Source organism: Asterias amurensis, chromosome 15 (genome assembly GCF_032118995.1).
Source record: "Asterias amurensis chromosome 15, ASM3211899v1".
Taxonomy (NCBI): domain Eukaryota; kingdom Metazoa; phylum Echinodermata; class Asteroidea; order Forcipulatida; family Asteriidae; genus Asterias; species Asterias amurensis.
The window spans coordinates 15,605,293-15,617,702 of NC_092662.1; the positions used below are offsets into that span (position 1 = coordinate 15,605,293).

General features: G+C 37.3%; 1 protein-coding gene across 3 annotated transcripts in view; it reads left to right on the forward strand.

The window, feature by feature from the left end:
- Positions 1–11,476, forward strand: part of LOC139948464 (protein FAM78B-like) — a 32,800-nt gene extending 21,324 nt beyond the window's left edge. For 2 of the 3 annotated variants that reach the window (XM_071946611.1, XM_071946612.1), the window contains exon 3: positions 6,228–11,476. In XM_071946611.1, coding sequence (XP_071802712.1) covers positions 6,228–6,765 — 538 coding nt within the window. In that variant the 3' untranslated portion in view covers positions 6,766–11,476. The remainder of the gene's footprint in view (positions 1–6,227) is intronic. The other variant, XM_071946613.1, reaches the window with a different exon arrangement.
- The last annotated feature ends 934 nt before the right edge of the window (positions 11,477–12,410 follow it).

A 12,410-nucleotide genomic window follows, 5' to 3' on the forward strand; every position in this document is an offset into this window, starting at 1 on the left:
CTCTTATGATGGGATTTGGATCTCCAGTACTGGTGATCCATGATAGATTAAGACGGAAACACATTTCCCATGCAAAGTGCATGGTAATGCATTCCAAGTATTTAGATTGACGGACAAACACCACTTTGGAAAGGTTTTCAAAACAAGCCCTAGTCTTGAAGTCAAGACGGTAATAGGCGGTGTAGCTGCGGGGACGATACACACACCCTCGATCCCAGTATGTGTGTGTGAGTCAGTCGCCTCGCGCTACCTACCACTGTTGCATGTGTAATATCGCACTGTGACTGTTGCATGAAAGGCAGACAAATAGGCAGCGCCGAACGACTTGTCATCAAGTCTACACAAGCCCCATCTTGAACAATCTGCGTCATAAAACTCCTTTCTAAAACCTTTGCATTGTCGTTTATTTGAAGTGCACTTTAAAAGATTTTCTAAATATATTTTGTGTCATTTCCGACGAGCTTCGGATCTTTCAAGACTTGGTTGGGGCTGATGATGTTTTCTTTTTTTATGGTGGCAGTAATTTGGGTGATAACTAAAATAGAACTCCGGTAATGAGGGGGAGGTAATGTGTCTATATACAATCACAGAAATGAACGGCATCCTGTTTGTGGATGAGACAAATACAGGCTGTAAAACCTGGGTTTTGTAAAATAAAGAGATGTATATTGTGAATCATGAAATTTCAAACATAGCTATATGGAACTTAGAAGGAAACCAATGGCCAATTTCTAGAGCTGCTAAGCACAAAAATTTGCTTAGCATGAAATGTCTAAAAACACGATTACCAACCAAATTTCAATTTGTTGCATATTGCTTGTTACTGGTATTGAGCTGTTGTTTTCTTACCCTGAAAATCACGTGAAAATTTGGTTGGTAACCCTGTTTTTATCAAGACATTCTATGCTAAGCAAATTTTTGTGCTTACAGGCCTTATGAAATATGTCCCACATCTTTGGAAAATTATTAATGGAAATAGTAAGTAACCTTGCAACAAAATTAATCAACTCCTTCTTGAAAAAATTCTTAAATATTTAATGTGAAAGTGCAATATATTACCAATCGATTTACGAGTAAATAAATGAGTGCCTTTATTTTGCTCAGCAGAATATGACGTCACATTGAATACGTTTACTTTTCTCAGCAACATATCATGACGTCACATTGTCGTCACTATTAGTAAGCCTATATCGTTCCATATACAACGAATCAGTAATTTAAATTTCCAAATTCAGATCCTGATACCTTTAAAACAAATTACTTTGTTTATTTATTTAGTGGAAACATAATTCGTTTTATTGAACAGAAGTTTTGATGTCTGCTTCTTCAATCACTCGAGATTTGTTCAACAACAAATACAGATGAAGCAAATTTCATCACGGCACAGTGTTTTTCTTTAATATATAAATTTTAAATTATATTAGTATAAGCTTCTCAGTAAGATGATATTGCCGCTGACGCAAACTGATTCAGTCAATCTCGGATGAGACTAATCTCATTTTGTGTATAATTCAATAGACTGGGGGTTGGGTTGTACGTCTTGAATTGCGTCTACGGGCTTTGGTTTGGTAATAACACTAATTGCAACTGGCTGCCAACCATAGCAAGGCTGTGGTCCTTTTTAGCATTTGGAATATTATGCTGCAGCCTTCGGTGTGTGGCCGTTTGATACACAGACATGCACATTCAGGCAGGCTGGATAACTTGCTGGCAGATATAATTTATTTGTTCAAATGTTCTTTGTATAGATACCGCTAGGTATCTGAGTATATTTACCTAAAGAGGTATGCGCGGATGGGCAGGGAAAAATATATATAGAGGTTAACAGTATCAAGTTACCCAGCGTACATATTTCAATCTGTCTGCGGCTATATTATATAAAAGAGAAATTTGGATATCGGACCGATCAGCAAAGAAGTTAAATGTTTACTTTTTGTACTAAATTAAAAATTATGGGCCTACAATTTTGGCGTCGCTGTGTCGTACAGCTTTGTACATGAACATGTACACATGTATGTACTATGCAAGGTCCTGCTAGTCATCACTTTTTATAAGTCTAATGTCGTTTTAAAGGCAGTGGACACTAATGGTAATTACTCAAAATAATTATCATCATAAAACCTTTCTTGATTACGTGTAATGGGGAGAGGTTGATGGTATAAAACATTGTGAGAAACAGCTCCCTCTGAAGTGACATAGTTTTCGAGAAAGAAGTAATTTTCCACAAATTTGGTTTCGAGACCTCGGATTTAGAATTTGAGGTCTCAAAATCAAGCATCTGAAAGCACACAACTTCGTGTGATAAGGGTGGTTTTTCTTTCATTAATATCTCGCAACTTCGACGACCGATTGAGCTCAAATTTTCACAGGTTTGTTATTTTATGCACATGTTGAGATCCACCAAGTGAGAAGACTGGTCTTTGACAATTACCAATAGTGTCCAGTGTCTTTAAAGTGTAACTAATACTTTCAATGCCAACAGATGAAACCGGAAAGAACTAAAGGCACAATGAAATCCCTTTGTGATTTTAGCTCATTATTTCAAAGCATGACAGTACACACAAAATGGAGATTGTTTCGAAAGATTGGATCTCTAGTTTGTCTGAGAGTTAACTCCTCGAGATGAGGCTAGTTGAGTATAAAGTGATGCCTAGCTTGTCTGAGATTTAGTTAACTCCTTTAGCTAAGGCTATGTGAGTAAGGGTTGTCTAGTCTGTATATGGCAGTTTACTCCATGAGATGAGGCTGGTTGAGCAAGGGAAGTCTAGTTTGTCTGATGAGAGTTAACTCCTTGAGCTAAGGCTATGTGAGTAAGTAGATATATTGGCAAGTCAGTTGTCTCAAACCAAACACAATGAGAAAGACTAACTTACAGGAAATTAAGCCTTCCTCTCAATGTTGTCACGTATCCGCGGTTAGTCATAGGCTTCCTCCTCAGCCTTTCCAAACACGAGTGAAGTTTTAATAAAGTGATATTTACACGCGAACTGAAATATTTTCAACTGCATCAACGCCTTTATCAGCGACACGTAGAAAGTATTTGTCTTTATTACATATTGTAATGACGTCTGACGTAATTACATGTTGACGTTAATGACGTCTGACGTAATTACATATTGACGTATAATCAAATGTTTAGCCTTATACGTTTGGTAATTACTCTTAAAATTAATTGCAATACAAACTTTTGGTTAATACGAAGCATTTCAAGAAACATGTCACTTCTAAGTTATGTGGTTATGTAAAAAGAAGCTTTTATGGCCAACACTTTTAATGTGAGAAGCGTTACTGTTAGTTACGTTTCTCAAGCTGTGTATTCCTATTTGGGGTTATGCTTTCTGCGTTGCCTTATTCCCTCTGGATTTACGGGGGGAAACGAAGAGAGAGAAAAAAAACGCGACCACCGTTTGAAATAAAATTCGCACATGCTAGTTGTGCTGTATAGGCCTACATGTACATGCATGTATAATTAAAACAATCGAACGGTTTTAAAAACTTAGAGTGAACTTTGCCCTTAAGGAAGATATTGTCACAGCAACGTCGAGACGAAGCCATGCATTGTCTCAGGTGTATGTTTGTCATTTAAAGACACTGGACACCTTTGGTAATTGTCAAAGACCAGACCAGTCTTCTCACTTGGTGTATCTCAACAAATGCATAAAATAACAAACCTGTGAAAATTTGAGCTCAATTGGTCGTCGAAGTTGCGATATAGCTATGAAAGAAAAAACACCTTTGTCACACGAAGTTGTGTGCTTTCAGATGCTTGATTTCGAGACCTCTAAATCTAATCCTGAGGTCTAGCTCGAAATCAAATTCGTGGAAAATTACTTCTTTCTCAAAAACTACGTCAGAGGGAGCCGTTTCTCACAATGTTTTATAATACCAACAGCTCTCCATTACTCGTAAAACCAAGTAAGGTTTTATGCTAATAAATATTGGGAGTAATTACCAATAGTGCCCACTGCCTTTAAGGGTGTTTTAAATTAAGCTACGGTAACTTCCCCTCGATTGTTTAGCACTTTGGGTGGCATGCACTCCTCACGTCTTTAATGTAAATTCTAACATGTGTGAAATTAATCCACCAGTACAAAAGAGTGTGCTGAAGTACGTGGCAAGTTTTAATTAAAATTCGAGTAGTTGCCAGCTTGTTTGTAATGCTTTTATATATAGAACTGTTCTGTAGCACCTTGTGGCGTGCAGTCAATGCTATTATGTTGACTGCTGGGCACCCTCAACATAAACACTTAAAATGTAAACCAACACTCTTCAAGGCATTCATGATTCAATAACTCACAAGATTATATTTCCAAATGATTGCATGCTGGATGTCATTTCAAAAGGGTTGTTAAATATGCTTGGATCAAGGGGATTTTGGGGGAGGGAGCAGGCCTGGTTTGAACATGTTAAATAGGGCAAGGCCATTTTCATATTGCAAAAGCAAAGGGCACTTCCAAGAGCAGGCCTGGTTTGAACATGTTAATAGGGCAAGGCCATTTTCATATTGCAAAGGGCACTTCCAAGAGCAGGCCTGGTTTGAACATGTTAGTAGGGCATGGCCATTTTCATATTGCAAAGGGCACTTCCATTGGAAGATCGTAAAGTCAATGGGAAACTTTTGAAGGGGCACCAAGGCCAAGACCAGGGGGCAACGGAGGTCATGTCCTCTCTGGTCTGCGTGTAATTCCAGGCCTGAGGAAGGGGTTTGAAATTGAAATGTCAATTAAATTTGCTTGTAGCAGCAAAGCAATTTGGCAAGCAGTATTTTCTGCTTAGAGTTCTTGGACACTTTCGGTACAGAAAAACAATTAAAAGTTTACAGATTTACAAATAACTTACAGGGTTTACAGAAGGTAATGGTGAAAGACTTCTCTTGAAATATTATTCCATGAAATGCTTTACTTTTTGAGAAAATATTCAAACAATATCAAGTCTCGATAGCGAGAGTTACGGATTTATTTTAAACACGTCATGACACGGTGAAAAAAAGCGGAAACAAGGGGTGGGTTTTCCTGCTATCTTCTCCCGACTCCGATGACCGATTGAGCCTAAATTTTCACAGGTTTGTTGTGATACACGAAGTGTGGGCCTTAGACAATACTGTTTACCGAAAGTAAAGTGTCCAATGGCTTTAACATCTTTATGAAATTGGGCCCTGCGTGTATTATCTGACTCCCTACAACATTCAAATGTCACGACACACTCATGCCCCTCAAAGAAATCAAATTCGATTCAACTGCATTTTAGAAATCCAATACGCTAAAAAACCCGTCCAGTCCTGTTGTATACTCAGCAGTATATCTCATATTTTTATACGGTGTTTCCCAAAGGCCACCCAGTAAATTCCTTGGAGTATAAAACACAGTAAACACTTCGTGGATAATGTATGGATATGCCAGCCCCAAGAGTGATAGCCTCTTTACTAGTTTACTTAGTGTCTGTTATTGAGCAGTTCTTAGCACCATACATGACCACACGTCTTGTATTTCCATGGGTTTCTATCGATTGTAGTGAGAGGGTTTCAGTCAATGTATTCGTTGACCTGAATTTTAAGACTAAGTCTGTTTGCCTTTGGGCCCAAGATGTCTTGTCATGCTCTCTCTATTCCACACATACATCTTCTGCAAATACTTAAGATTTCTGCACAGCGGTGAGATACGGTGTGCATAAATAGTATTTACAATTCGACAAGAGGTTATGTTTCTAAATAACAAACATCTGAGATGGCAGAAGGGTACTGGCCTGGAGTTACACGGAAGCCATGCCTCTGTTACCTCTAGTCTCGGACTTGGTGCCCCTTCCATAATTTCCCATAAACGAGATTCTCCAATGCAAAATGAAAACGACCTTGCTTTCTAAAAAAGAAGGAATTTTCAGCCTGAAGACTTTGAAAGGGGTTATGTTTCCAAATAACACAAATCCAGCTTGGCATAAGGTACACCAAGCCTTAAAAAAATGAAGAAGAAAAAATGATCAAACAAATATTTATAAAAAATAAATAAATAAGGAAACAAACTAAACAAATAGAAAGAAACAAAGAAACAAAGAAACAAACATACAAACAGACATTGACAAACAAATAAATAAACAAATAAATCACTAAACTTTCTTCTGCTTGCCTCCCATCCCAACAAAAGTGTCTGTTTTAGCCTATGTATAAGGTTTCCTAGAAAGTTGTATATTTTCCGAATGTCTTACAATCGGATTCTTTTTTTGGCTTCCTATAGCTCCAGTTGGGAAATCCCCTCGCTGAAGACCAACCAGCAACGTTTCGTTAGCGACTCGGACGGCAAACACTACCCCTGGTACGGTTGCACCACGGAGGTGGCCACCATCCCGGGGCCAACGTCCTGCTACAGCACATTCCACCTTCGTATGAACGACAACTTCCACCCGTCAATTACGTGGGACATCCCCGTGCGAAACAGCCACCAGGTCCGTCTGACCAAGCTGGCCCGGGACCAGAGCTTCACGGTCTGGCTGATCGCCATGAACAAAACCACGGGACAGAAGTTTGTCCTGAGGACAATTAAATGGAGGATGAGGATTAATATTGCCGTGGACGAGACCCAACCTCTAGGTCGGAGGGCACAACTTCTTGACCCCATCATACAGGAACAGCCTCATATTCTAGAGCCATGGCAGAATGAAGTAGCCCCACCCGAAGCCCTACGTGCCCCCAATGCAAACAACGCACAGACACTTATATGGCGGCCGAGCAGTGGTGGTGAAGTCGTAATTGTACCACCAGTAAGCCACCACTAGAAGCTGAACTGTTTTCAAACAAAACTCGATAAGTGCCTTTGACTCATAGAACAGTACTCCTTTTTGTTTTGGAAAAGCGAGTCATAATTATCAAGAACTTATATATCTATCCTCAATAATACCATATTTTTGGAAACAGACATTTATTACCAAAAAAACAAGTGCAATTTGTATGAATCGGAAAAAACAAAAACAAATTATGAGCTACCAGTTTTGTATTTTGGGTGGTGGATATTAAGTCTTCGACACGTCTAATGCATGCTGACTACTGAAAAACAATTGTACAGTTAAATTTACCGAGTCTTCAAATCATTAATATACAGCTAATTTAAATATGAATGGTAAGGTCTAATTTCAAGCTATTTGATTGGTCGGATAATATGCAAATTAGATCATGAGATTGTGGTGTAAAAAAATAGCATTTGTTTCGGTTTTTAAATCCAATTGGTTCGCACTAACAGGGTACACAACAAAATCGAAATCCTTTTTGAACATTTATGATTTACGCATGCTTCTTACTGAGTTTTCATATCTTTAAAATATCTATTAAACAAAAACGGACCAGTGAATGTTAAATAATGTATTTATGGATGTTGTATAATTGCACATTTTAATTTCTGCAGAATTATGTGGTTAAATGTCCAACAAGTCACACACACAAAAAGAGAGCAAAGTTTGAGACTGGACGTTTAAGCTTTATTTGGTTTTTAGTGTAAATGGTTTTTAGTTCGTTTAAATTGCATGAGGAACTACATGCTGCAATGAAAGTAACACTAATTTTAATAGAATAAAACAATCCAAGAAATGAATCTTACTAGAATATGTCCACATTCAAATTAAATAACAACTGAAGAGTGAACAAACTTAAAACTTCACAGTTCATTCATGTTTAACTTAAAGGCGCCATGGAAACGTTTGGTAAAGGTCAAAGACTAGTATCCCCACTCAGTGTTCCTCAACATTTGCATAAAATAAGTATCATGTGAAAATTTCTGCTAAATTGGTCATCGAAGTTGCAAGAACAAAATGAAAGGAAAAACCATTTTGTTACATAACTTTGTGCTTTCACATGCATAATAAAAGGCTTCAGCTGAAGTTTTTTTAATTATTTTTTTAGTGAACAATTACCTCTTTCTCAAAAACTACGTTACTTCAGAGGGAGCCGTTTCTCACAATGGTTTATATTATTAGCAGCTCTCCATTGGTCGTTACCAAGTAAGTTTTTAAGCTAATAATTATTTTGAGTAATTGGAGTAAACAGTGTCCAGTGCCTTTAACTTGAAGCCATTGGACACTTTTGGAACAGAATTTTTGTTAAGTTCACAGATTTACAAATAACTTACAGGGTTTACAGAAGGTAATGGTGAAAGACTTCTCTTGAAATACTATTCCATGAAATGCTTTACTTTTTGAGAAAACATTTAAACAGTATCAATTCTCGATATCGAGAATTATGGATTTATTTTAAACACATGTCATGACACGGCAAAACATGCGGAAACAAGGGTGGGTTTTCCCGTTATTTTCTCCCGACTCCGATGACCAATTTGAGCCTAAATTTTCACAGGTTTGTTATTTTATATATAAGTTGTGATACACGAAGTTAGGGCCTTGGACAATACTGTTTACCGAAAGTGTCCAATGGCTGTAAAACAACGTTAAGTTTTCTGTTTGTAGAGGCAATTTCTCCATGGGAAAAACACTCAGGCAGAAAGGTTCACAGGCATAAGCTTCCAAGAAAGGGAAGGATTGCTTCGCGATAATGACAGAAAAATCAGACATCATGATGAGTGAAAAGTAATTATCCTAATGGAATGAAGGGTTGTGAATGAGAATGACATGTCTAGGTTTTGTGAGTGTTCTATTTAAAACATCAACATGGTTTGAATATACTGAAAGAAGAGTAGTTACTTTGGGATGAATCTATACACTATTCACCAAGCTGAACAAATCCAACAGCAAAATCTTTGGGGTTTGGTGAATGTTCTTATAAAAAACATCAACATGGTTTGAATACACTGGTAACGAGGGGTGGTTACTTATTGGAATAAATATATTCACTCTTCTTCAAGCTGAAATCCAACAGCAAAACCTATGGGGCTTGGTGAATGTTCTTATTACAACATCAACATGGTTTGAAAGCACTGGTAACGAAGGGTGGTTACTTATTGGAATAAATATAATCATCTCTTCATCAAGCTGAAATCCAACAGTACAAACCTATGGGGTGAACGTTGTTATTTCAATTTAACTGTCATGTGGATAGTTAATCATGGTCTACGTTAAAATGGGACATGTATAGCTCACATAAATGATGTTTTCCCTGCAGTTTTAACCATTATAATGGTTTGAGCTGTTAGTGTTTCCAAGAATGTCTAGGTTTCTTGATCATGAAGACGTCATCACATTAATGACTTACAGTTGATGTGAATAACAGAGGCCTGGACATTCCGCGAAGGCTTATGTCATGGTCTATGATGGGGTCGTCTTGGCCTTGGTGCCCATTCAAAAATTAGGGCAATTACTGTCAGAGTTGTAAGTGTTTCCAAGAAGGCTTGCTCGTGATAACAAAGACACCACCAAGAGTATAAATGTGAAATACAGAGGCCTTGACATTCGGCTACAGATACTATGACCTATGTTGGCTCGGTCTTGGTCTTGGTGCCCATTTAAATCCCCGTATACTTAAAGATGGTCCAATGGAAAGTGCCCTTTGCAAGATGAAAATGGCCTTGCCCTCTCAAAGATAAATTTCCTTGCCTGGAAAATGGCCTTGCCCTCTCGAAGATTCAGATGAGATAACACAACCAGGCACAATTTCAAGGGCTCACTTGAGAATAAATTCATAAACATTTAGTGAGGTGTATATAGTTATCAAATAATAACTCGTGATTCTTTCACAATTTATGTTTCAATTTTACGTTTAAGTTTTTCTGGTGGCACCTTAAAAAAAGGAGTCAGTTATAGGTTGACCATGCAATATTGATTGAAGTATTATGCAAAACGGTGTTTACTTGTCAAAAAGCATTTTGTATCTTTCTTTTTATTTTTGTACATTCTTGAGTTCTTCAACAAGTTTTTTGTATATTTTTGTAATGTTGGGTGTAACTTGCATAAATATTAAAACAATGTTAAATGTACAGGATTTGTTTATTTGCCCGGTTCTGTAGGATACATTTTATTTTAAATCAGTTTTATTGGATATTATCACTTAGTTTTACATTGGGATAATTTACACTGCTCTTTCGTTCAATGGTATATACCACAGTCTTGTCATTGCAAAAATTATTGTCACTACCAAAACAAGTGTTCATAACAACAGGCCAGGGGTCGATTTCACAAAGAGTTAGGACACGTCCTAACTTAGGACACGTCCTAACTTAGGACACGTCCTAACTTAGGACTAGTCCTAGGAGATATTAAAAACGTATGGCTAGTCCTAAGTTAGGACGAGTTACTCGTCTTACACTCGACATAAGACTAGTCTTTACTCTTTGTGAAATCCACCCCTGATACTTCACGGGGGCAACGAAGGCAATTGCCCCCATGCCCCCATGTCATTGAATTGGTGCCCTTGAAATGCTCAATGTACAATTTCCTTATAGGGTGGTCTTGACCGTGGAGAAAATGCCTTGGTGCCCTTGCCCTTTAAAAAATGAGGCATACAGGTTTGTAACAATTGATGACCATGATGTGTTTTGAAGAATGATTGTGAGCTTTGCAGTTGTGTTGCTTTCAAAAGAGGGTATAAAAAACTGTGTATTTCAAACAGTGTAAAGGCTAACGCATTGTTTGGCGAATGATCCTTAAAATGTTTAAAAATATATATTTTGGGAAATAACAAATTTATTTCTGGGTGGGTGACGAGTCAGCATTTCACATTGGCTTTCGTTATGATGTGGTAATTTTGATGTTTGTTCTATACTGCCGCCCTGAGTTTGTTTGCGTAACCGAGTAACACAAAGGTGAAAGACTTTGGAAAAAAAATAATGTTGGGAGGGTATGACTTGAAAAGAAAAAAACCCACAACCCAATACAAACAAACTATCCGGATATTGCAATTGTCATCACCTTTAACACCTTATAAACATCAGTTACTGAATGCTAAAAGATCATGACATGCATTTTTGCACTAGAACATTATGTGGAGGGGGAGGGGTTCGTAAGAGGAAAATGGGGGGGTTCGTAAGAGGAAACCATATTCCACAAAAATTAATAAAAATAGAATTTAAAAGTGTATAACTTTGAGAGGGAAAAATGAGATTCTGAAACTAAACTTAACAAAAACGCAGAATCAGCTTTCAGTTTGGGGCGTTTGGGCAAGCAGTGACGTCATCAATGACGTGCCTCATTTTTAGTTGTGCAATATGCTGAAACTTTCTCTTCCAAACTGGGCGACACCCTTCCTTCAAATTGTCATGAATATTTTTGTACAGTTAGGTAGAATCTGTGGACTTTTCTTGATAAAGAAAAAAAATAGCAAATCGGTCATCAGATATTTTTGAAGAATTTGGTTTGTTTTACAGGAGATATTTGTAGAAGAAAATAAGGATAAGAAATGTACAGAAAAATGTTTAAATTATAGCGGTTTAAAAAGGATGTTAGATAACAAATGATAGGAAACACCATTTTTCTTTCAAAAAAAAAAAAAAATTTAAGTTTGTCATCATCAGAGAACTGAATAAAAGAAAAGTTAAAAACCAATAATTCATTGATTGCGGATTAACTGTTGATGTTGTGTGTTTTCATCTGGTTTTATTTATTGCAACCCATAGCAAGAAAAAAGATTCAACAGGCGAAATGCAGAGTTTCTTTTGCACAGGCAACTTGTTTTGTAATATGTTGAGTACTTTTTGTACGACACAAAACACATACGCCCACTGATTGACATTAAACTTACATGGTTTGAAGATAATGATAATAGAAAGCTTCCATTAAAATATTACTTGATGAGGTGCTTTATTTTTTTGAGAAATTCGTAAAACAGTGGCAGAAAATATAGTTATCGTCTCCTGAAACGAAATTTGTGTTCAGCATGTACATTGTATTTACGTGACTCTCCTGAAAACATTGCTCTGTGATTTTTATTTTTCCCTCAAAATCTTGACGACTATGAAGCTGAAACTTCTCCGAATGAAGCTAAAACTTCTACCTACATGTATCATATCACATCACTCACGGAGTATGGATTCATGTCTTAGCCAAAAACTAAAGGTACCAAGACCCTTTGAATAATTACTATGAAGCAAAACTAAGCATGGTACCTGTCTGAGATTGTACCTGTAACATATTATTTTGGCTGGTAAACATACTAAGCAATGCATAATCTTGTTGTGCTTAAGTAGCTCTATGACATTGACGCTAGATCGTTAATTGGATTGGAAAAAGGGGTCAAGACATGACCCTTTTCGAAACTACGGCTCACGCTTCAGGCTATGGCTTGTTCTCCGTCAGTCATGTTGAAAATGTGCGCCTTCGATACGAGACATCGCACTGGCTGACGAATCTAAAAGCCGAAGCCCTAAAGCCGTATCCATAATTTCGAAAATACCAAACATTCACAAACCAGAAATGTTGCAGCATCTCTAAACCAATAATACTCGAGTTGACTCTACTTTATTTTTTTCTCTCTCTCTCTCTCGACA